At 40.1% G+C, this 26241-nt stretch overlaps 1 protein-coding gene across 2 annotated transcripts in view; it reads left to right on the plus strand.

Moving 5' to 3' along the window:
- CPVL (carboxypeptidase vitellogenic like) overlaps window positions 1-26241 on the plus strand; it is a 126110-nt gene that overhangs the window by 5777 nt on the left and 94092 nt on the right. For both annotated transcript variants that reach the window (XM_032872458.1, XM_032872466.1), the window contains exons 2-3: window positions 16627-16815; window positions 24724-24842. In XM_032872458.1, the coding sequence (XP_032728349.1) occupies window positions 16638-16815; window positions 24724-24842 (297 nt within the window). In that variant the 5' untranslated portion in view covers window positions 16627-16637. The remainder of the gene's footprint in view (window positions 1-16626; window positions 16816-24723; window positions 24843-26241) is intronic.

Genomic DNA, 26241 nt, shown 5'->3' on the forward strand with positions numbered 1-26241 from the left:
TTTTTTTTTTTTGAGTGAGGCATGGATGGCTATGTATTTCCCTCTTAGGACTGCCTTTGCCATATCCCTTAGGTTTGGGATCGATACGTCTTCATTCTTACTGGTTTCCATGAATTAACTAAGTTCTTCTTTGATTTCCTGATTGACCCAAACATTCTTGAGTGGGATGGTCTTTAGCTTCCAAATGTTTGCATTTCTTCTAAACTTTTTCTTGTGATTGAGTTCCAGTTTCAAAGCATTGTGGTCAGAGAATATGCAGGGAATAATCTCAGTCTTTTGGTATCAGTTGAGACTTGATTTGTGACCCAGTATGTGGTCTATTCTGGAGAAAGTTTCCATGCACACTTGAGAAGAATGTGTATTCTGTTGTTTTAGGGTGGAATGTTCTGTATATATCTATGAGGTCCATCTAGTCCAGTGTGTTATTCAAAGCTCTTGTTTCTTTGTTGATTTTCTGCTTAGTTGATCTGTTTATTGCTGAGAGTGGAGTATTAAGGTCTCCTACAATTAATGTATTATTATCAATATGTCTCTTTATTTTGATCAATGGTTGGTTTTTATAGTTGGCTGCTCCCATGTTGGGAGCATAGATATTTATAACTCTTAGATCTTCTTGTTGGATAGACCCTTTAAGAATGATATAGTGTCCTTCTGTACCTGACTACAGTCTTTAGCTTAATATCTAATTTATCTGATATGAGAATTCCTGCCCCAGCTTTCTTTTGAGGTCCGTTGGCAGGAAAGATTGTTCTCCATCCCTTCATTTCCAGTCTGGATGTATCTTTAGGTTCAAAATGAGTTTCTTGTAGACAGCATTTGGTGGGTCCTGTCTTTTTATCCAGTTTGCAACCCTGTGCCATTTTATGGGAGCATTTAGGCTGTTCACATTGAGAGTGATTATTGATAGATAAGATTTTATTGTCATCATGTTGCCTGTGAAGTCTTTGTTTCTATGGATTATCTCTGTACATCTCTGTTCTGGATCACTCTTGGGGTCTTCTTTTATAGGAAACCCCCCCTTAATATTTCTTGCAGCGCCGGCCTACTGGTCACATATTCTAAAAGATTATGTCTCTGCCGGTCCTGGAAGCTTCTCACCTCTCCATCTATTCTGAATGACAGGCTTGCTTGATAAAGAATTCTTGGCTGCATATTCTTCTTATTTAGTGCCCTTAATATGTCTTGCCAGCCCTTTCTGTCTTGCCACATCTCTGTGGACAATTCTGACGTTATTCTGATGGTCCTTTCTCTGTACGTAAGGAATCTCTTCCCCCAAACTGCCCTTAAAATGGTTTCCTTGGTTCTAAGATTTGCGAGTTTTACTATTACATGTCTGGGCATTGATCTGCCCTCATTGATCATGGAGGGTGTCCTCTCTGCCTTTAGGACACAATTGCTTGTTTCATTCCCCAGATTGGGGAAGTTCTTGGCTACGATTTGGTCAAACATATCTTCTAGTCCTCTCTCTCTATCTCCCCACCTCCTCAGGGATCCCAGTAATTCTGACATCGGAATGTTTCATGGCATCATTTCTCTCTCTAATTCTGTTTTCATGGATTTTAAGCTATTTGTTCCAGGCCTCCCCTTGCTTCTTCTTTTCTATCAGTTTTTCTTCAAGACCGACAATCATTCTTCTGACTCATTTCCCCTAACTGTTAGAGTATCTAGATTAGATTGTGTCTCATTGATAGCATTTTTAGGTTCTGCCAAATCTGCTTTCACTTCTGCCCTTAACAAATCTATGTTGCCATTAATCGTTTTCCCCAGCCTGACTATTGTCTTCATAACTGCTACTCTGAAGTCTATTTCTGACATCTTGCTTATATCCATATCCATCAGAACTGCTGGAGAGGCCATTGTCTCTGGGTCTTTTCTTTGTTGGGAATTCCTCCTCCTTGTCATTCTGTTAAGTTGTGGTTGAGGGAATGTACAGCTAAAAATAGTAACCACTATTCAGGCAAGGTGCACCCTGGGAAGTTTCAGAGCAATCAGCAGTCACCAGCAAAAAGGAAAAAAAACAAAAAACAAAAAAACAAAAAACCCAGCCAAAATGAGCCCCAAGAGTAAAATTTATAAAGTACAAAAACAAAACACCAACAAAAAAAGAAAAAAATAAATACAATAAAAAAGTGGGGTGAGGAGGTGGTGGGAAGGTGGTTATAGTCTCTCCGTGGGGGTGAGGAAGGGTATTTCAGTCCTTCCTGGGTGTATCTTGTTATCTTTGTTTGAAAACTCAACTTTCCAGAGATAAAGGGAAATTAAAACTGGTATATATACAAAGGTAGTATTGAGTAGGGGGAAAAGGACTACATTGAAGCTTATATCTATATATATAAAGAAAAGGAAAAAAAAGTGTATGTATGAAAAAGTTACTATGGAATGTGTTGTGTTAAATATCTGGTTGAAATGATAAGTAGGTTAAAAAGAAAAAAAAGAACCAAGAATCATGAGAAAGAACTTTAAAAAAGAGAGAGAAAAAAATATCCAAGAAATATACAGGCTGTGAGGCAACACCAGGAGCTTAATATACTGTTTTCCCCTTGGTGTTGGGGTTTTGCAGTTTTATGGGGACCCTGGGGTTGTTGTCCTCTGTTCTTTTGGCTTGTCTTCTGGGGAAGGGGCCTGCCACGTTGTTTTTCAGTCGATCCTGCTTGGGCGGAGTTGCCTGCCTTCTATCAAGGGGCTGGGCTCTGTGGAAACTGGTTTTTGGGCTTTTGTTCTCCGGAGGCTTTTGTTCTCTGGCAGCTTTTCTCCCCTCTTTGGAGGGTCAGAGCAAAGTAAACTGTCTGCACCCAGACCTCTGCCTCAGAGAGAAGCCATAGACCACTCATCTCTGAATCTTCCAGAACACAGACTCCCCCCTTCAAGCTCCGTTGAACAGCACAGCCTCCCACAGGCTGTGTGTGACCCCAGTGACCCTCTCAGTGGCCGGCTGAGGCCCTCACTTGTTTCTGTACCTTTGTGCCACCAAAACCCCAAGCAATACAGGTCCAGGCATGCCTGACCCCAGTGGCTGCCGTTCCCAGGACCGTGGGCACCAGTGCAAGCCTGGTCCTCTCAGGCACAGGGGACCATTGGCTTCAGCCAGTTCCAGGACCATGGGCTTAGGTCTGTGCCTGCAGCCGCCTGGTCCCAGCAATTGTCCCTTAAGCCCCTTGTTCTATTTGAGTGCTGTTATCGGTCCCTTCCCGTCTCACAGCCACCAGTCTCCAAGCTATTGCTGGTGTCCAGGTGCAGAGCACTTTCACATTGGGGTATTACTTTCCAATGGCTGGCATCTGGTGGCTCCCAAACCCCCTTCTGTTTATCCTCCCTGTCTTCACACTCCCACTTCCGTTTTTTGTACCTCTTAGCTGATGATCCTCTGCCCCCGTAGAGATCCAGACATGTATAATCTTGTATCTCAGGCAGATTTCATGGGTGTTCAGAGTGCTTTGGTAGATCTCCAGCTCAATTCAGGGGAGCAGTTGAAATTGAGTCCCTACTCTTACGCCATCTTGCCCCCTCCAAAGTATAAACTTCCTTCCATGAATTGCAATGTCCTCCATGTGATTCCAACATAACTGCATAGATCAAAGTCACATGACCCCCTCAAGAACAGTGCTCCAGCCAAATCAAACTCTTCCTTGTTCCCTAAATCCACTCTGCCTTTTATATCTTTACAGGTAGGCATAGCTGCAGGCAGAAAGTAGGCGCTAAATCAATACCAGTTGAATGATAATAGAATTCCAGTATGGGTATACACCGTAAAATTGTTTCACCTTTTCTGACAAATTTGAAAATTTTCATAATCAATGTTGTACCTTCAGAAATTGTGGCAGAGTCTTGCATTCTTGTCACAGAATAATATATAGAGCCCTCAGCTACCCTCTAAGTTTACCTTTATTTTCTCTTCTCTCTCAATTTTGTGGTCTCTCTAACTTCTCTTTATTTATAATGATGCAAAATTAATTTTATTCGCTTACCTGCAGCAAAGGAGGACGTATACTCAAGGGACTGGGGACATAGGACAAGACCTCTGAAAGGTTTGGCCTTGTGCTGAGTGAGGCAAAGGAGGGATCAGGGAAGTGGGGGTGGGGGGATGTGGTGTTCAAGGCAGTTCAGCAACTATCACAGCAGTCTTGGTTCAGGAGGTGGGAGCAACAAAGTAGGACTGGGGACACATCGCTCAGAAAGCAGGAACTGCCCAGAACAAAGGATTGTCAGTCATTTGGCAGCTGCAGTGTGGCCTTGGGCATGTAGAAATGTTGTCACTGTTCTGTTGGGAACATTGCTATGTGATTACCAGAAGGGCTGATTTTCATTTTCTCAGATTTCTTTACTCCTCCCTTCATATGCTCGAGTGCATGCGCGTGCCCATACATACACACATGCACACCCATTAGTGCACTCGTTCTAGTTGAAGGCATGGTGAAATCGAGTAGTGGTGATGTGGGAAACAAAGGCAGAAGAAAAATTATTAAATTTGCTTGTCACCTATAGTCTATTGACACGTCCTTGAAACAGGCAAAGTGACATTCCCCTAGGGACTCAGCTGCCTTGGAGTTAATACTTTGCTAAGGGCAAAAGGCAATCTTAGTCCCCCAGGATCCTGTAAGTCTACTTTAACATACAAAAATTCCTTTGGGAACTTACTTTATTTCTACAATCCCATCGCCCCCCCAATCCCTGCCCCAAAGTACATGTTGGCAGTCATCCTCCAAGCATATGACCCACCAATACACATGTGAAGGGTCTCATGACTCAGGTTTTATTAGACAATGATAAATGACCTTTCCCGAACAATAGCTAGTCTCTCCAAGGTCCTGGAAACCTTGCTTCCAAAATTCGTTAGAGATTTTTATTATCCCTAACCCCCTCCCAACTTGAAAGTATATAATGGGTCACTCCTCATGACCCCAGGGCAGCTCTTTCTGCCCACATGTCCTGTACCTGTGCTTTAATAAAATCACCTTTTGCACCAAAGATGTCTCAAGAATTCTTCCTTGGCTGTCGGCTTCAAACCCTAACATCTTTCCTACATCAGTGGGAGTTCTTAGTTAATGATACCACTATCTGCCGCAGCCATGTAAGTCAGATCTGGGAATCATCCTATGTTCTGTTCTATTTCAGCATATAATATCTCCATCATTCACAAGGTCCCGCTAATTTTACCTTCAAATTATTTTTGAAGTCTGCCCTGTCCACACTTTTACTATTGCCTTTACCTGATTTAGGCTCCCTCGTCTTAGTTCTGTGTTACTATAAACTTCATTAACTGGTGTCTGTGCCTTCTCTCTTCTCATTTAAATCCATCCTCACACTATGGCCATAATATTCTTTACAAGATACAGAGCCCTCAGTAGTTTCTTCACTAGAGGATAAAGGTTCTGAACAGCTTCCAGGCTCTCTGCAGTCTGCCATCTATTGACTTCTCCCGCTCCATCCTGCCTTTTATCCACTTCCTACTTTATGCTGATATCTTGCCTGTGTCTTGGTTATCTGTTGCCATGCAACAGAGTTTGAAAAGGTCTAAAACCCTGGCCCAAGAAAATAGGAAAGGCAACAGCAAATGAAGAGTGTGGGGAAATTCATCTAACTAGGAGTTAAGGTCAGGGTCATGAATGGCTTAGAGATTTGCAGTGGTCCAAGCCAGTCTTGATAAGGACCTGGATTAGGACATGGAAGTAGTGCTAAGGAGGAGAGGGCAAATTTGAAAGACAACTAAGAGATTCAGTTGGTGATTGATTGGCTGCGGGATGGCTGCAAGGAGAGAGATAAATCAAGAAAGTATCGAGGGTTTCTAGTTTCAGTGTTTTGAGACTATTTCTCCTTTCCTTTCTTTTCCTTTTCTTTCCCACTTAAAATTTTTTTTTAACTTTTAAAGATCTAGCTGGTGACTATCAAGTGATTTCTGAATTGGATCAGCGTTCCATCTAGCAAGTAGAGGGGAATCTCTGAGGCTCCATTAAAAAAAAAAAAAAGGTTTTTATAGGAGGGTGGAGCAAGAAAGTTATTAGTAAAAGAAAATGATTGTTCATCTTTCTCTTAGGGGGAAAAGCAAAGGGTCTTATCATGCAGATGACCTCATCTTCCCAGGGGGAGGGTGGAGAGGACCCCTGTGGCAGACTCATTGGTACCCATCAGAAAATTCTTGACTGACTAATGAAGACTGTATTTCTGGGAAAGGTTGAATCTGCAGTTAGACTATGCATTAAGCCCTAGTTTGGGGACTTGGCCTAAGTGATGTCATTTTCGGCCTGTGGTTTTCTTTTTTAAAATTCCCACCCTTTTTTTTTTTTTTAAGATTTTTATTTGTTTATTTGGCAGATAGAGACCACAAGTAGGCAGAGAGGCAGGCAGAGAGAGAGGAGGAAGCAGGCTCCCCGCCGAGCAGAGAACCCAATGTAGGGCTCAATCCCAGGACCCTGAGATCATGACCCGAGCCGAAGGCAGAGGCTTTAACCCACTGAGCCACCCAGGTGCCCCAAATTCCCACCTTTGTTCAGACTCTCAGCTTAACTGAGAGATATGGTTAAAATATAGGCAATTTGAGAATTGAGAATATTTGAGAATATTTCTAACAAAGACAGAAAATAGAGAAGTAGGAACATGTTTAGGGAAGAAGATACTAAGTTGGGTGTTTGGGTTCTTCTTGATTACTTTTGATTTTTGTCAACATAATTCACATATGTAGGTGAAAAATCCAAATCCTATTACACTTCTCACCATAAAAAGTTTTAGTCGTCTTCACCATCACTCCCCACCCTTCCCTTATCTGTAAGGTTTTCTCTGATCTTGTCTGTTTCTTCTGTTATCTAACTCCAAATTTCTAAGTAATCTGCATAGTCTGTTTCTTGACTTACTGGTTTAAGAGTTGTGTGTTTTTCTCAATTTGAGATATTTCCTATGGACTTCCTATGAATCAAGGTTCGAATTTAACACTCTTACCTGATGTCCCAACTTGCCTGCCCCCCATCCTGTTCAAATGGCTATGGAATATCTGGTTGTTGCTAAATCAGTGTCTGATGCTTACTTTATTATGCAAGTATGACTCACTGCTGAGCCGAGTAGTATACTCTGCATTGCCTTCCTGTACAGTTTTATATTCTCCATCGAGAGAATAGCTTCCTCTTTTTGGATTGCTTAGTTTTCTGTGACATTATCAGGACTTCTTCCAAAGCTATGGACAGAACTATAGTATCCTTACAGATATGATTTTTTATGAAAACCTGTGTGGTAGGCATATTTTTTATTTTCTCGAGGATCTTTGCTCTGTCTTACTGCTCCGACCCACACTGGTGGCTCTCCAGGCACAGCTGTCATCTTGGATTTCTCTTCTGCATTAGTTCCCCTAGTCATGAAATTTCTGTCTTTCCCTTTCTTGGTTTTCATCATTGTTTTGGTGGAAAATATCTACCAGTAGCTTCCTGAGTCGTGTAGTGTAAGAATTAGTTTGTTAGAATCCTTACAAGGTTCCCTTAATTTATCCTCACACTTATTTGAAAGTTCGGCAGAGCATATAATTCTAATTTGAAAATTATTTTCCTCTTAGTATTTTGAAGGCGTGTTTTCCCAGTATCTCTTAGCTGCTATTGAAAAGTTTAATGTCATCTTGGTTCTTGATACTCTTTTGTGGTATCTCTCTTTCTCTCTCTGGAAAGTTAATGACAGTCTCTTTATTTCTGGAAACTCTTCTGCGTCATTTCATTCCTTGATCCGGGAACTTGGTGGTCCCTTTAAATCTGGGAGTTACGTCTATACCTCTGCTAAATGTTTTTGTATTATCGCTTTGATAATTTTCTCCCTTGCATTGTACCTCTCTTCTCTTTCTAGAACCCCCATTAGTTGGATGTTGGTCTTCCGGACGCAATCTCTTAATTATCTTATCTTTTTTCTGTCTATTTTTAAGCCCTTTTTTCTTTTAGTTATATTTTCTAGGAGATTTGTGTGTCTTTGTTGTCCCACTCTTTTATCAAAATCTTGAGATTGCTCCCACCTTATTTTTAGTTTTCAGGAACAAGTTCTTGTCCTTCATTCTCTTTTAAGAATGAAGTATTCTGGGGGCACCTGAGTGGCTCAGGGGTTAAGCCTCTGCCTTCGGCCACAGTCCTGAGCTCAGGTTCCTGGGATCAAGCCCCGCATCGGGCTCTCTGCTAGGCAGGGAGCCTGCTTCCCCCCTCTCTGTCTGCCTCTCTGCCCACTTGTGATCACTCTCTCTGTCAAATAAACAAATAAAATATTTAAAAATAAAAAAAAAAGAATGAAGTATTCTGTGGTTAAATGAATGTAATATAATCTCTTACGTCCCTAAAGATATATCTGGTATATATGTATAGGCACCCCTAAAAAATCATTTTCAAAACTGAAGGACGTATACTAGAAATCCATTATGAAGCATTCTCTGGGCATGTGATTTTCACTGCGTTGTAGATAAACACACCCTTAAATCACTTGCAATTTTAGCACCTGTAGGTTTTGCAAATGCCAAGATAACCTAGTTTACCCAGAATTCTGCTTTTGTCAAAAGTTAGATGGAGGCATATTTTCTTATGTTATGTCATTTACACAGTGATATATTGTAAAATACATGGACTTCAGAATCATCTAGATCTGGCTTCAAATTCCAGCTTTACTGTTTATAGTAGTTAAGTGGGGGCTTGAGAAAATTAACCCAGGACTAGAGAAATTGTTCAACCTGGGACTTAGTGTCCTCATCTGGGTATGTCTTATGTAAACCTCTGGATTCAGGTTCTCTCTAAGAATAGTGTCACAGTCAGATAAACACATGTTGCCCATTAATAAATGAAAGGCTCTGAGATGTTCTGGAACCAGGAAGCCCGTTTAAGTTTGTTTAACCCAAATTTTTCCAAACTTTTGTCCCGTTAAAATCCATTAATATCGGGGCACGTGGGTGGCTCAGTGGGCTAAAGCCTCTGCCTTTAGCTCAGGTCATGATCTCAGGGTCCTGGTATCTCTGCTCAGCAGGGAGCCTGCTTCCCCCTCTCTCTCTGCCTGCTGCTCTGTCTACTTGTGATCTTTCTCTCTGTGTCAAATAAATAAATAAATAATCTTTTTAACAATCCATTAATATCTTACTGAGCTAATATTTCACAAAGGGTCCTGTGAGAGATCCTGGCTTATAATAATGCCAAACATACCTCGATAAGAAATCAATTTAGCTTCTCTTTCTCATTTGATTGTTGATGGTTCAAATTTTACCCCCTCCATCCTGACTCCTCCCAGAGTTTTCCCAACCTCCAGTTGGATATTGGTCACACTATCCATGTCTTAGTCCTAGGGCTACTATAAAAAGGACCACAAACGGGGTGGTGGGGAAGGGCTTAAAACATCAGAATTTATTATCTCAGATAGAGATCCAAAATCAGTGTGTTGGCAGGGCCATGTTCCCTCTGAAACCTATAGGAGGGGAGAGGAAGCAGACTCTTCTTGTTTCTGGTGTTTCCCATAATCCTTGGGGATTCCTGGCGGTTAGATGCACCACTCCAGTCTCTGCCCCCCAGTGTCACATGATCGTCTTCTCTGGCTTTGCATGGTACTCTCCTTTATATGTTTCTTTGCTAAACACCAATTACATTGTCTTAAAGTCTCAACCTCATCCGTTGATGACATCTACAAAGACATTATTTCCGGGCGCCTGGGTGGCTCAGTGGGTTAAGCCGCTGCCTTCGGCTCAGGTCATGATCTCAGGGTCCTGGGATCGAGTCCCGCATCGGGCTCTCTGCTCGGCAGGGAGCCTGCTTCCCTCTCTCTCTCTCTCTGCCTGCCTCTCTGTCTACTTGTGATCTCTCTCTGTCAAATCAATAAATAAAATCTTTAAAAAAAAAAAAAAAGACATTATTTCCAAATAAGGTAGCAGTCTGAGGTACTGGGGGTTAGCGCTTTAACATTTCTTTTGGGGGTACACAATTCAATGCATAACAATCCATGAAGTTGCTCTGGACAAAAAACAAACAAACCTTAGGAGTCATCCTTACTTCTTTTCCTTCCCTCAGCCATTATAGCTAGTCTTAATAAATACCAGTAGGCTTGCCTACAAAACGTAGCTCACACGTCTCACCACTCCCCCGATACCCCCTCCCTCCAGCCTCTACCATCTCTCCCAGAATATTACATCCTCCTCCTAATTGGCCTCCTGGTTCCATCCTTATTCTCCCATAGTCCACTTGTTAGATGGCAGCCGGAGTGATCATTTCCCGTTTCACAATTCTGAGTAGACTGTATTATTCCCTAATGCTAATGAATATGAATAGAGCTAAAACTCTACCTATTTTGTCCCTGACCACCCTCTGAATTCATCATGTGCCTGCCACTTCCTTCCTCAGTCACTGTGCCCCCATCAACCAACAACAAATAAAACTTAGTTGCACCTCAGGGCCTTTGCATTGTTTCCTCAAGGAGGGCTCTACCCAGAGATGTTTCCAGACCCTACATGAACTGTTAGCCCAGCAGGAAGGGCTCAGGATATACATGTTCCTCCACCATGTTTTGTTGAATAAATAAAGGCCACAGAGTGCATGACATAAAATTTTTAGATATTACACAATAATAAGAAGCATTTCCTGATCAAAACCTGTTGGTTTGGGACGGCGCCTGTGTGGCTCAGTCAATTCTGTGTCTGCTTTCAGCTCAGGTCATGATCCCAGGGTGCTGGGGAGCCTGTTTCTTCTCTGCCTCTCCCCCCACTGTGCTTTCTTTCTCACTCACTCTCTCACTCTCAAAAAAAAAAAAATCTTTAAGAAAAATTGTTGGTTTAAGAAATACTGGGCTAAAGTTTTAACAGGTTGATTAAGAGCAGAACTTCTTAGCAACATAATAATTTAATTCTGTAGGGATATAATATATTTCCAAATTTACCTGAATAGGGAGGAGGGACTCTGGTCCACATTTTGGGAGATGCTGGTATTGGGCCTATAGAATAGTCTTAGAATTGGCGTTAACTCCTTGCTTTACCACTTATTAGTGGTGTGGACTTGGGCCAATAATATAATATATATAAGGACTTGGGCCAATAATATAATATATATTAATATATATAATATATATTATATATATATAATATATATATAATATATATATATAATAAATTCTCTGAGGATCAGCTTCAAATCCCTAAAGTGGGATGATAATACTATCTGCCCCAGAAAGGTCAGAAATAAAAATATAAAGCAATTAACACATTTCCTTGAATATAGAGAATGTTCAGTGATTGGTAGCTATTACTGATGAGGCCTCATAAGGATGTCTTTCTGTTTCAAAGCCGTTACTAACATTTTGGGACATGTCTACTCTAACTTCCCACCCCCATTCAAATTTTCCTTTTCGCTGGAGTGAGACTTTGAGGTAAAGTCAGATGATATTATTCCTCCTCTTCTTGATTCTTTTCATCGTTACCTGCCACATATCTCCCTTTCCTATGAGTCCAAAAATACGATGGCAGAGATGGGAATGACTGAGTCATTAGCAAGATTAGATGCCCCTGTCTGATGCCAGAGGGGTGGTCTGGGAGAAGGAGATGAGCATGTTCTCAGTGCCCCCTCAGCAGAAGATTGCCTATCACCTCTCACCTGGTGTGTCTGGCATTCTGTCTTTCCTGGGGAAAGAGCGCTTCAAACATCAATTTGAGAAAATGATGTCTTAAGGAAAATGAGTAGTGGATTCCTCAGAATAAAGGCTTATTTGGTTGAAGGTTTGTTTATCCAAATGAACAAATAAAACACTGGTTTGCATGGAAATCTTTTAGCAAAACAGCTAGAATTGGTATTTAGTGGAAGGTTGCATAATAGCTCTGTTACAGGATTCGGGTGCTTGGGATACGCTTGAATAATCTCGAGATGTACTTACATCTTTGTAGAGTAGAGGAACCACCTTCTCGTACCTTTCTTTTATTGCAGATTTCATGGAAATGTCTGTTACTAATTGGCCTGTTTTGTTTGTTTTGTTTTGGGGATTTTTTTTTTTTTTTTTTTTTTTTACATTGGGAGCTACTAACACCAGTTAAATATGGACAGGGGAATCCAAATAGCTATTTTATTGCAGGTACAACATTTATTATGTGAGCAATTCCTATCTGTTGGTTGGAATAATTATCATATAAAATAGGCAAGTGGGAAGGAGAGAACAGAGAGTGGCTGGATGCTTTGTTTCCTTGTCCTCATTCTGGAGTTTTTGTTTTTGATTCTTTCTTCATCGGTAGAACACACAGTTTCCGAAAAGTGGCTTTTTCAGGTTTCTTTTCCAGAAGGCTTGCATATCTGACCTGTTAATGGTTGCTTTCAAACACTAGGACAACTTGGCAGGGTTTTCCCCTTTGTCTCTTCTGCTGATTATTTCAATTGGAATTGGAGTGTGATGGAAAGTAGTTTCCAGCTCATTTTTGAAAATTAGGAATACGAGACCACCGTGTGTAGGTAAATCTTTAGAAAGCAGTTCTCTGGGGGTGGGAATCTTTGCTGATTTCTGTGGTGTAAATACTCCCACCAGGGCTGATTTCAAGATACCAGCAAGATGTTCCCCAACACAGAGTTGGAAAGAAATGCACTGTAGCAAACCATTATGGAATTTGTCCATCACATACAAAAACCATAGCCCTGGAGTCATGGTAAAATGTAGTAAATAGTTATGAAATGATGAGTTTTGAGTATTTATTACTTCGGTTTTTAAAGAGGGCTTATTAAATGGCAAATTTAATTTTTAACAATGGCTTTGTTGAACATTGAGCTCTCAGATCTCCTGGAAAGGTAACCACTGGTTTTAACACATTGACTGGGACCCAGAGAAGTCACCATCTCACTGAAGTATCAATGAATGAGCTGGCAGAAACTGGATTAGTGTCTGTTTCTAAAAACCAAATTTCTCTAGGAAGATTGACTTATTAATATTTCTGCTTATTCATTTGTCACTTTTTATTGCATGTTCTAATGATCTCTGAAAGGGGTTTCAGACTGTTACAGGCTGTTAATTATCTATTGAGATAATAACAGAATATCTGAATATAATTGTAACCAAGGATGGAGTGTGGAAATCAGATTTGATGTAGAGCCATAAATAGATCCTGGCTTTGAGTCTTGGCCCTGCTACTCACCAGCGTTGTAATCTTAAGTCACTTACGTACTTCTCTGGCTCCAATTTTAGTCTCCAAGATGAAAGAATTAAGCCACATGAATCTCTAATATCTCATATCTGTATAAAATATGATTCATTATTTAGACACATCAGTTCAACAGATATTTGCCAATACCAACTATGTGCACATTTGTCACGGACTCGATTCCAGGCAGAATTAAATACAATATAATTATAAGAATTATTATTATAACAGCATCTCACATTTATGCAGTGCTTTCTCATTTGCCAAAGAGAAAGTGTACTTTGAGTCTTGATGTTCTATGGCTCTAGGAGATTAAGACACATCCTCATAGAATGTTAGAGAAAGAAGAATGTATTCTAAAAGAACAAACAGAACCCTATTCCTAGGAAACGCAAGAGGTCATAACCAGGTAGTAACAAGGAATAAGGAACAAGCATTTTTTTGCCATGTCTATCAGTTGCTTCATTTATCTTAACAAAAAGCAAAACCGAAAACTTTTTTTTTCTAATTATGAGTCATTATTGTAGACACTTTAGAAATTTTTAAAAAGTATTAATTAGAGAAACTACCATATATCCAATATAATAGCCTGCTCTTCTTTACCTAATATTTTAGTATATTTTCCAAAACATTCTTATCATTTTAATTGCTGCGTATAATTCCATCTTTTTGGTGTACAACAACTTACTTTTCTTAAATTGTTTACATTGTTGACAGTTTTTATTATTCTAAGGATCACTGTGTTAAATAGCTGTGTTTGTAGAAAAACATTGTACTTTGGACATAAGGTTTCCCAACTGTAATCTTTAAGGTTTAGTAAGATAATTTCAATAAATCATATGCTTTTGACCTTTAGCTTATTTAATTCTGCCAATATTGCTTTGTATTTGCTTAGATTTTATGTTTCTAAACATTAGAAGGAACAGTTTGCCTGAATCCTTCAATATGATATATTTGAACTGGAAATAGCATCAATGTTTTCATATTATTTCATATAGACATGGTAAATTGTATGGTTAATAATTTTGTTTCACTTTCTTTGGGCAATAGTTTCTAGTATAGGGTGTTTTGTTTAGAAAGTACTCAACAAATGTTCAATACATTACAAGATTTGAGCTAATTTAGGGTAAACGAAAACATTTGAGAAGAATTTAAGAAAAAAAAGAAAACACTTCTCCATTCATGATAATAGCTCTCATTTTCACAAAGAAAGAGGACAGCCAAGCACAGTTCAGGAATTCTGATGGTTAAATGAGAATTATGAAATGAAGTATGTTGTTGCTTTAATTCACTGGCATGAGAAACCATGACTCTAATAGTTATTTGATTAAATGTTAATGAGATCTACTAAATTGACCCAACTCTTACTTTTATGTATTAGATGTATGTCAATTAAAACAAGATGAGTTTTACCTCTTTCTTCCTTTAACATCTTTGAGTCAACATCTGCTTACAAGGGAAGTGTTGTTACTGCCCTGGTTATTTAAATATTAATGACTTCCATTAAAGGGAGCTGGAGGTTTGCAACAGGAAGCGGGAGAAATTAGATGGCCTGATTAGTTTCTTGCCACCAGGAAAAAAAAAAAAAAACAAAAACTCTTACTGGAAGAGCTTCTTCTCCTATTTTTTTGCTTCCACAGATTTTTTTTTTCCTGAACCAGTTAGAGAGTAGGATTGTTGATTTTAAGTATTCCTTGAAAGTAGTTATGTTATTAAAACATCAGTGTAACAAGTTCACATAATTTTAAAAAATGTTTTATCAGCTCCATAGTGGTCACTACTCTTGGGATTCTTGGGACTAATTTCAGGTTTTAAATTCATTTTGTTCCTTATTATAGGCAAAACCATTTTTTAGCTACGGATTGTATTTGATTGGGCTTGTTTACATGAAGTATGGGGAATTCTATTAAGTCAATCATGAAAGATTTGACAAGCATTGTATATTTGATCAAATTATAATGGTAAATGTCTATCTTACTGGGGAAATGTGTCTAAAATTTGTTATAACCAGTATTTTCATGTTATGCCAGTTTGGGTTATGATAAGCACGTGGTAATAGATTTTTATATATTTTGTGTTTTTAAGATGTTTTAATGGCATGGTATTTTAAAGCACCATTTTAACAGTCCAAAGCAGGCATTATGTTCACATAATTGTATATTTCTTTTTACATCCAGAAACCTGAGTGAGTAAAGTATTTATTTGTTTCGTGTACTTTACTTAGACTTTAGAGCTAAGAATTTGGATCATGCTTAAATAGTAGTAAGGCAGAGTAATAATAGTACTGATGTAGGATCATAATTCTTAGCATTAAGGATTAAGGTGAATCAGGTGTGGCCTTTGCCCAGGGTAAAATTTAAGAGCATGCCAAAAAACTCAGTAATCATGATACAGAGTATTTTAATGCAATATTTGGGGGAGAAATCAAAATTAATGCAAGAAAAAAATACATGATAAACAAAACATCAAAATTTTAGAAAAAGTTGCAGTCCAGCCCTGCCTGTTCACCTGACTCACCTTAACCTGATCTTGGCCTTGACTGGGTTCCGCATGTCCTAGGATGAGGCATTCCTTTGAGTCAAATTTTCCTTATCTAAAATTGGTGATAATCACTTTTGATTTCCTGGTCGGGTTATTAAGATATTCAGATCAGCTGGAAACACGTGGGAAAGCCCATTGTAAATTCAAATTATATGTTTATGTACAAGTTTAGGGAAATCATATAATTTTAAGCCATTATTATTATTATCAGCTGAGATGAATACTCTAGATAAACATCAGATTCGAAGACCATTAAAAAGCTGTGTTCATAAAGTTTGAGGCATAGCTCTTGAGTTTACTTATCAGGTAGCTATAGGGACAGGGACCTATAGATAGTCCTAGGACCTCCTTCTTCTTCCTTCTTTCTTTTTTTGTTCTCGGATGCAAAGTTTACGATTTGTAGAGAGAGAAGAGGTAAACGGAAATCTGTTTTGTTTGTTTTAAATTTTTAAAATTTCTCTGCCACGGACAACTCATATCTCCCTTTTGCTCAAGCTGTTCCACCCATCAGTGATGCCTTCCCCATTTCTCCTGCCCATTTGGGCTCCACCCGCCTTTTACGCACATCTGCGACCTTGGTAAGGCCTTCCTGGGTTCTTTCAGTCTTCTCAATCCTCTCCCTTCCTGTGGTAGGTAACTGTCTCTACCACTCATCTGGTGATCAGTAACAGAGTCCTGTCGTCTTGAAGTTTTAGCTAATCCTGCATTGAATTTACTTTTCAGACCACGGTTTTAGAAATAGAAATTGTCTCTCTATATTTAGAAATACAAATATAAACCTGGATGGTGCCTCCTTCTCCCTTAGACTGCCCACTTTGGGGTAAGCAGGGATTGGATCTGTTTTATTCAGGTTGTATCCAAGGTGCTTAACACACACAATATACTTTTCTTTTTTTCAATATACCTATTTTTTGAATGAAATAAATGAAAGTCTTATATATAAAAGGCCTGGGTCAATATTTACTCTTCAGAATCATTTGTCGTTTTCCTCCTAGGACTAGAGGGAATGGTTGGTGCCATGTGGAAGGTGACTATTTTGGTGACCATGTTCATGTTCAGCCCTGGTGGTGATGGACTTTTTCATTCCATATACAAAAAAGCTCGGGTTTCTGTACCACGTGAGGGACACGTAGGAGAGCCATTATTTCTTACTTCCTACATTGAAGCTGGAAAACTCACAGAAGGTAAGTTTCATAAAATCAGAAAACCACTGGTAAATTTTCAACAGGTTTTTTATTTTTTTAAAGCAGTCATCTTACAGGATTCAAAATACCTTCTGGGTTTTATACTCAGTTGTTTTATTTCAAATATTAATGGTTTGATGTCCTATGTTATCAGAATTTTGAGCTAAAATGAGAGTTTGTCAGGGACAGATTATCTAGTGCTGGAGGCCCAACAGTTTCTATTTATAAAAAAAAAAAATAGCATAGTGCCTGTCCACAGCTGGACACTTAATGAAGTGACTATTTTTTTAAAAAGATTTTATTTATTTATTTGACAGAGAGAGATCACAAGTAGGCAGAGAGGCAGGCAGAGGGAGAGAGGGAAGCAGGCTCCCTGCTGAGTAGAGTGCCCCAGGCGGGGCTCAATCCCAGGACCCTGAGATCATGACCTGACCCGAAGGCAGAGGCTTAACCCACTGAGCCACCCAGGCATCCCTAATGAAGTGAATATTAACCTTAGAACTTGATATATGTCAGTTACTGGTTCAAAGGATTCTACATAAACTCATGTAAGCATCTCCACAGCCCACGGAGCTGTACCCATTTGACACACAAAAACACTAAAGCAGGAAGAGATTCAGTTACTTGCCAGAGTCAGCTGGACACCAGCTGGTAGATTCAGGATTCACACCCAAACAACCTCACTCTTCTCTATGATCACAGGCATCATATTGGGCCCCTTGGCCCGGCAAGTTCCCCAAACCTCCTAGGCCTCAGTTCCTTCCTTAACTAGATGGACAAATAATCACTTAGTCACGTTGCAGGGATGTTAAGAATCAGAGGAGAAAATGCACACGAGGGCTCTTTGTAATCTGTAAATTTTCTCCTAAATATTAGTGTTTGCAAGTTGTTTTTATTTCGACATTGAGGGTTTTTCTGTTACTATTAATAGGAAAGAGGTGTTATTTGGTATCATCAGAGACTGAAATTTATGGTATGTCTCTGCTCTTAATGCTTCTTTATATTTAAGTAAATCACTGTGTAGACAAATTACTTAATCTTTCTGGACATCAGTAGGCTCCTGAACTATAAAATAGTATATAGGCAGCTAGCCTGAGGTGCTATTTGTATAAGGAATCAGAGAAATGGGGTGGTGGCTGGAGGGTGCTATGGGGTCAGGAAGGGTCTTTAAGAGAGAAGAGACCATGTGTTTAATGATAGAAATGACCCAGGAGAGGATGGGGCAACTATTTCAGGAGTACTTACCTTTTTTTTTTTTTTTTAAGATTGTATTTATTTACTTATTAGAGAGAGAGCAGGTGGAGGAGCAGAGGGAGGGGGACAGGCAGACTCTACACGGGTCTACGGGGCAGAGTCTTACACGGGTCAATCCCACAACCCTGAGATCATGCATGACCTGACCTGAAATCAAGAGTCAGATGCTTAACTGACTGAGCAACCCAGGTGCCCCAGGAGTAATTTCTTTAAGTAGATGAGAAACATGGCAGCTGGCCCATAGATGGAGGTGTTTGGTTTGAAGGACTAAAGTTTATCTCTCATCACAGGAGGGAACACTGAATTAATGGCTGTGAGGCTGGTAGGTTGAGTGACAGCAGGAGAATGTGTGGAAGTGATACTGGATATTTTAGGGAAATAATCATTTTAAAGACCAAAATAAGCATGTGGACTCTGTTAAGAAATTTTAAAATAAAGCAACTTCTCTTCATTTGAAATTTTCTCATAGCTAATAGGATATCATCATTTTTGTTTTGCTTTGTTTGTTTTGTTTCCTTTAAAACCAACACATTCTTGTATCTTAAGGGTTGCATTTGAATCCTGGTGACATGTCTTTTTCTGACATACATACTGACTCCATGTCTCCTTATCTTTTTTCTAAGAAAAGGTGAAAAACTTTGATAATGTGGTCAGTGTACATTAGTGTATATTTGATGATGTAGTCAGAGAATGTAGTCAGTCCTTTTTAAAAAAAAAAGACTCATTTTTACTTGATGTGGAAAATAGTTCAGGCTCATATCATGAGACAAATATGAAGAGGCGAATAAATATCCAAATCCACCAAAATGAATCACATGCATTCATGTTGGATTCTTTAATAAGTGGAGAGTGATGACTTAGATTATGTTCATTAACAGGAAATCAAAGCAAATAATTTAGTTTAGAGCTGAACAAAAGTTGAATACTCATAACCAACCCTACCAATCCACAGATGAGGAATTTGAGATTTTAATACCTTACATGAACTGCCCAAGGAAATGCAGATAAGAGTACCAGAGATGTGTTTAGGGCTCAAATTTTCTGACTTCTTCTCTGTGATATGCCTGCTACAATTTATTTTCCTTTATTTAAGACTTTTGTGCTCTCCTCCTTTTTTTTAAAGATTTTATTTATTTAAGAGAGAAAGAGAGCACACGAGGGGTGGGGAAGGCAGAGGGAGAGAGAGCTGAGCAGGGAGGCTGGTGCGGGACTTGATCTCAGGACCCCGGGATCATGACCTGAGCTGAAAGCAGACAATTAAACCATTGAGCCACCCAGGTGCCCCAAGACACTTGTGCTTTTCTGATGTGACCAGATGCACACACATGAAACAATTAAGGAATAAAGCAGTGAGTACTAAACCACTAAATTATTACATTCAAGGTAGGCATAATGGAAATTTTGAGAAGAAGGCTATCCTATTGGTTGGTATAGTACAGAAAACAGTAATAGTATAGTAGTCAAAATAACAAATGACTAATATTTAATAATTATATGCCCAGGACCTAGCATAGTTTCTTTTCTTCTTCTTTTTTTTTTTTTTTAAGGATTTTATCCATCCATTTGACAAAAAGAGAAAGAACACAAGCAGGAGGAGCAGCATGCAGAAGGAAAAGCAGTGTCTCTGCTAAACAGCGAGCCCAACATGGGGCTTGATCCCAGGACTCTGGGATCACGACCTGAGCTGATGGCAGATCCTTAACCAACTGAGCCATCCAGGCATCCCCCCAGCACAGTTTCTATATGTAATAGGCACTAGATAAATATTTGTACAATTTAAGTTTTAGACCCGAATATGTGCCAAACATGGGTGTTACCCACACCTTAGTTTATTTAATCCTCAGAGCAACCCTAGTGAAGAAGGTATAAGTATTGTTCCCATTTCACAGATGAGAAAACTGAGGCCCAGAAAATTAGGTATCTTGGTCAGGGTTGTTTAAAGATAATAAGTGACAGAGGTAGAATTAAAAGCTATCCATCTCTGCTGACTCCAGAACCCGAGGTATGAGCCTCTGCACTGTGTGACTAGATCCAGACTTGAAGGTGCTAGGTGAGATTTGGGCAGATATAGAAGGACATGCATGTACTAAGGAAAGCAGTTCCAATCGAGGCATTTGGTGAAAGTGACCGTGGTGGTGTGTCTGTATCACATCTGGAAGAACCAAGTCAAAAGAATATGGGGAAGCCCATCTGAGAAACCGTCCACATCCCCCCATTCCTGTATTTGTTGCCTAGAAGCATTTCACCGTTGTGGTCATGAGCAGTACCAGAGAAAGCCCCTGGGGGTGGGGGTAGTTTTCATCCTCTGTCCTTCTGTGCCAAGTCTGATGCCTCACCATCGGATGAGCAACAACATCTAAAATAGTAAATCTGATGTAATGTCACTTTCTAAAGTTCTGTTACACAGTCAGAATTTTTGAATGGAATTTTAAGTAGCTAATCCAAAATCTGGTACATCTGGGTATTCAAATGCAGTCCTGATAACATAATTAAAGATAATTTTATTCATCCGCTTTACTGAAAGTTCAGGAAACTCTGGACAGATGGTCAGCTCATTCCCCCAAATCCCTTTTGTTTATTGAGTCCGTCAAAACCTTAGGAACGTGAGTCTTAGTATCACAATGGAACATTCTTGAGATAGATAGTAATTCACAAAAAGACAAGGGAATTTTTTGTTTTTTTAATCTCCCAATTAGCTGGTTTAGTTTTGTATAATTGTAATTGCACATTTACTTTCTCTGCAGCTAGAGGAAACCCTTAAAACAAAATGAATAAAGGAGGCAAATTTTAAAATATATACAGATACTGCCTTCTCACAAACTTTAAAGACTATTTTTTTTTAATTAGGTCTTTATTATTACTTACAGTCTGGCAGTGTCTTGTCTTGTACTGGAGTCTTTGTATATGTGAGGTACATCCTGATTGGCTAGTTCAAGTCCGTCTTTGGTCACACTCCAATCATTTTCAAAGTGTTAATATCACAAACATTGGTAACTGCTGTAAATAATATGGAGGAAGTGAAATCACTTCAAAGAAAACCTTTTCCTCTTTTTAACTGTTTTGAACATTTGTATTGTGAGTCATGGTTGCAGGAAGTAAGAAACTCCTAAAATCTTGGGAGTTTATTTTCCACGTTTCATCAGTAGGCTTTGGAAGGATAAACCGAACATTTGAAAATATGAAATATCATTTTAGTTGAAAGAACTTTCAATTATTTTACCATGATTTTGTTAAAGGAGATTTAAAAATTGAAACAGGGTGAAACACATTTTTGTGGGCCAGGGAAAAGTTCTTCTAAATTCTTAAGATTGTCATAAGGCTCCCTTCTTTAGCAGATTTTTGTAGAAAAATGTTCATCTTACTGTGTTGTCAGTTTGCCGGGTTTTAGTTTATCAATTCATTCATCCATTCACTAAATTCATTAAAAAGTGTGTATTGAATATCTTTAAGTTCTTAAGTCAGCATCCCTGTGGATACAAAGATAAACAAGGCAATTTCCCTGCTTTCCAGTAGTCCCTGATCTAGAAGGAAAGCAGGAAATGCACCTGAGTAAGTAAAAGGGAGCAGACATACATCTTTGGAAGCCTCAGTAAAGGACGGCCAGGGGAGCACTGAAGTCATTTTCAGAGCAGGCCAGTGGACCTTGTGCTGGGCTGGCCTCAGAGAGATACATTGATTCAATCATTTCTCTCCCATCTTCCATTCCCTTCAGCTCCTTTCTATTACATATTTCCTTTTTCTCATTCTACTTCGACCTTCCTCATTTTTCTTTGTCTTCTTTCTCGAATCCTCTCCCGCTCACTTACCTCTCTGTGATTCACATCTTAACTTATTCTCAGCCCCTCCATCTCCAGTTCTCTCTCCTTCTTTTTGAGGTTCTCTGATTGGAGAATATTAATAGTTCGAGGGAAAATATGTCAAAAGTGTTTCAGGTACAAAATTCCAGTTAGAAAAGAAATTAAGTCCTTGGGGATATGATAATGTACAGCATAGTGACATATTAGTTAGTAGTTAGTAGTAGTTAGTAATAGTTATTAGTAGACATAGTTAACAATACCATATTGCATATTTGAAAGCTGATAAGAGAATAGATCTTAAATATAGTTCTCATTATAAGAAAAAAAAATGTAACTGTATGGGGAGGGGTGTTTACTAAGACATTTTGGTGACCATTTCATAATATATACAAATATCGAATGGTTAGGTTGTACATCTGAAACTAATATAATGTTACACATCCATTATATCTCAATTTTTAAATGGGAAAAAAAAGAAAGAAAGAAAGAAAGAAAGAAACGAAAAAAAAAAAGAAAAAAGAAAAGAAGTTTTGAAAGTCTGCCCAGCCCTAGAGGGTGATCCTTCTTTGGTCTAATTGAGAGCGGAAGCAAGGAAGGGTGGGAGGGAAGCAGGGCTGCTGGGGGGGAGGGCTGTAGCCTGGGAGGAAGGCAGGCACATACCACGTTCCCCAAACATTTCCCTTTTCCTTTTCTTAAAATGCTCCTCTCCCTTTCTTTTTTCTTTGCCTTTTTCTGGCAGAGAAGGCTAAATCTCTTTGGGAAGAGCTTGGGAAGAGCTAGAGAAGCTGGATTGAGTTACGCAGTCTTCCCTAGGGAAACCGGACTAAGCCAGAAAAAAGCAGTCTTCCAGACTGCAGGTGGGGTGGCCCATGGGCTAGTGATGATATTCTCTTCCCTCGCCTGTGCCTTCATTTTTAAAAAATTATTTATTTATTTATTTATTTATTTATTTGAGAGAGAGAGAATGAGAGAGAATGAGAGGGGAGGTCAGAGAGAGAAGCAGACTCCTCATGGAGCTGGGAGCCTGATGCGGAACTCGATCCCAGGACTTAGGGATCACAACCCGAGCCGAAGGTGGTCGCTTAACCAACTGAGCCACCCAGGAGCCCCCTGAACCCTCATTTTACGTGCAGCTTTCTTCATTTGATCCTTGCGGAAAGCCCAGGGTGGGGGTGGGGGAGGAAATCAGTATCCACACTTTGCACAAGAGGAAAGAGAGACTCGGAGAGATAAAGCAACTTATCAGATAGTCTGGCTAAAATTACAGACCTAGGTCTGCCCGATTGAGAAACCCCTGTTCTTCCTGTTCTGCTAGCTTAGCAGGACCGTCTGGAAACTGCTGTTGAGACCCTGCCTTTGTCCTACTATCGCCTCTGCTCCCAGGTGTTCCTTGCTCCTGATGAGCAGGTGCATTTCACAGCTTAGTTGGTGTCATGGGTGAATCAGGACCAAGCTTCCTGACGTTTTCCTCTCTGCCAACCTTAATATGTGTCAGATATAAATAGCTTTTCTTGAATCAGTAATTTTTACTGCTTTGTTTCCACTAAGGAAGCTCTCTTCACCCAGACCCCTCTTTCAGTTCCCCCCACACGCTGCCGTCTCTTTCTTGTTTCTTCTCCATTCTGTTCCTGATCACTGTTCCTGTTTCTGCTCCCCTGCCACCCATACTTTCTGACTAACTCTGTGGTCAAGAAGCAGCATAGCAGGGTGAGAGAAGGAGCAGACTCTGAAGCCTGACTGCTAGGTTTGCCTCCCAGCTCTCCTTTACTAGCTGTGTGATCTCTGGCAAGTTACTTACCCTCTCTGAGCTTCAGCTCATCTGTAAAGTGGGGAACAATAATTACACCTATTGCATAACATAAAGCCCTCAGTACTGTTGCCTTTAAAGTGTTAGCTCTTCTATGGGCGCCTGGGTGGCTCAGGAAGTTGAGCATCTGACTCTTGGTTTGGGTTCAGGTCCTGATCTCAGGGTCCTGAGATTGAGCCCTGGACCTGTGGGGCTCTGTGCTCAGCAAGGAGTCTGCTTCTCTCTCTCTCTCTCTCTCTCTCTCTTTCTCTCTCTCCAACAAATAAAATCTTAAAAAAGATTTTAATTATTAGTTTTGTATACTTCTGGGTGTCCTCAAGCTATCTGAGCAGTCCCTCTTTCCCCCTCCCTGTCTCTGTCCCTTTGGTGCCATAAAAAAGCCACAACCTCTGCCCTCTACAATCATCCTGTTGTACTCTTTGGCTTCCTCCGAGTAGCCACGAGGTCAGCCTTAGTCTCACTGGCTGCCCCACCCTACCTTCCCCAGCCTTCCCCGCTGCCCACATGCGTCAGCCCATTTCCCTTAATGGAAGTGGCAGGCCTTTTGCTTTCATGATAAGGAGAGTGTGGAGAATATAGGCCTTCCGGAGGCTGAGCTACATAGCTGTGTTGTTTCTCTTTCAACTGCCTCATGTTTTGGGATTGGGTGACTTCTGCCCTGGCATTCCCAGTGGCTCAAATGTGAATACCATGATTTACTTTTTAGAGTGGAGCTTAAATAAATAAATAAATATAGATATATATATCTATCTATATATATCTATCTATATATATATCTTATTATAGCTCATAAACTATATTTGGGGACCAAAAAAAAAAAAGGTTAAAAATGTCAGTTGTCCTTGGCTAGGTTGTGAATGTCAAATATGTGGAATGGACCAGGGTGGGCTGGAATTTGCTACAGTAAGCAGCTTTGTGCCAGTCTCCTGATAGCCTTTCTCTTCACTCCATCCCAGCCCTGGCCCCTGGGAGGGAGAAGATGGGCTGAGAGGGAGCTGGCTAACATTGTATCATTTCTTTAATCCTTGGGTAAATTTGTTCTTCCACTAGGAAAAAGAAAGAGTTTGGTCCCTCCTTTCCCAGGTTTGAATGTGAAGAGTTATGCTGGCTACCTCACCGTGAATAAGACCTACAACAGCAACCTTTTCTTCTGGTTCTTCCCGGCTCAGGTAGGCGGGCAAGAGCCCCCTCATAGGACACTAATCCTCAGGGGCTGGGGTTGCTGCCCCAGGGCAGACAAGTTAGCCTACAAACAATGTACTTTTTAAATTTTTTTTTTTTGCATCTTTTAGATTTTTTTCTAAAAATAAGTGCCAGTGACTCTGTGTGGTGTTCCTGTTTATGTGCAGGAAACAAATGTTTGCAGGGAAGGTCCAACTTTTAAATTCCTTGCAGCCTTGTGCAGAACAGTCACATTACCGCCTTCTTCCTGCCATGGTCTTCTTAAATCATTCTGTTGTCATTTTGTTCTAAAAATACCTTGGGCGAGAATGGGCAGTCGGGAGCCAATGGATGATAAGGAATGGGGAGATTCGCAAAATGCACAGGTAATGCCCGTCTAAGTTAATTGATGGTGGATTTCCATGGCTCCGCTGTCCACAGACTTTGCAGTACCAGTTCTTATTTTTGTACTCACCCCTTCATGCATCCTGCACCCACTGAGTAGTGTTCTGTGGGAACACAGAAGAGAGAGAATTGAACTTATTCTGGCAGACTTGGCAGGGACAGGTGGGGAGGACTGCAGATCTAGGATGGAACTCTAGAGCACAGATGACTCACTTTCTCAGGCCCATATACATACACAGCTGGGTATGTTCTTAGACTTCACAAGTCTTGCTTAGTGCTTGGTGATGACACACAACTCTTCAGCACGAACAAATCACTTTAGGCCAATGGGTACTGTTTGGTAGGGAGGGGCTTGTGAAGATTGGTAGAGGTGCTGAGATGCATAAATAAATTTATCACACCACAGGATCATTTTCTATTTTTATTTTCCAAATTGGATTTGGTTTAGAAACCAGGGGAAACAAAGAAAAAGCTATCCCTAGGGAGGGTAGTATTTATATTTGCATCTGATTTGCATAGAGCAGCATTGCATTTATAAGATTGTTTACTCTAGTTTAAAGCAAATTAAATGGCTTTTATTAGTGCGATTGGGTTGTATTTTCTTGACTTCTCATTTCTGCTTTCTTAACCATGGCCTCTGCTGAAGTGGACCATGTAGTTGTGGATGGGAGGAAGCACATAAGAACTGGTCAAGAATTCCAGATGCTTTTTGGTTGGCCTCATAGTAGTCTTCAGGCTGTCACCCAGTGCGGGTGCGTAGAGCACAAAGTTAAAGGAGAGAACTCACACTCAGGGTTGTATGGGTACCATGTTGGGACCCAAGTGCCCTCCAGACTCCTGCTCCTGCTTCCCCCTGGTGGAACCCAACTGGAAACCAGAGGGAGAGAGAGTCCAGTTCTTGGAGCTCGGTCTACCAGGGCACAGAGCAGAGGAAAGAACGGATCTTCAGAAGCAGTGATGGAAACATACAAATATCCAGGACAACTGTCTTAAACAGAATTG

Source organism: Lontra canadensis, unplaced genomic scaffold, assembly GCF_010015895.1.
Source record: "Lontra canadensis isolate GAN:19392208 unplaced genomic scaffold, GSC_riverotter_1.0 scaffold2, whole genome shotgun sequence".
Lineage (NCBI taxonomy): Eukaryota > Metazoa > Chordata > Mammalia > Carnivora > Mustelidae > Lontra > Lontra canadensis.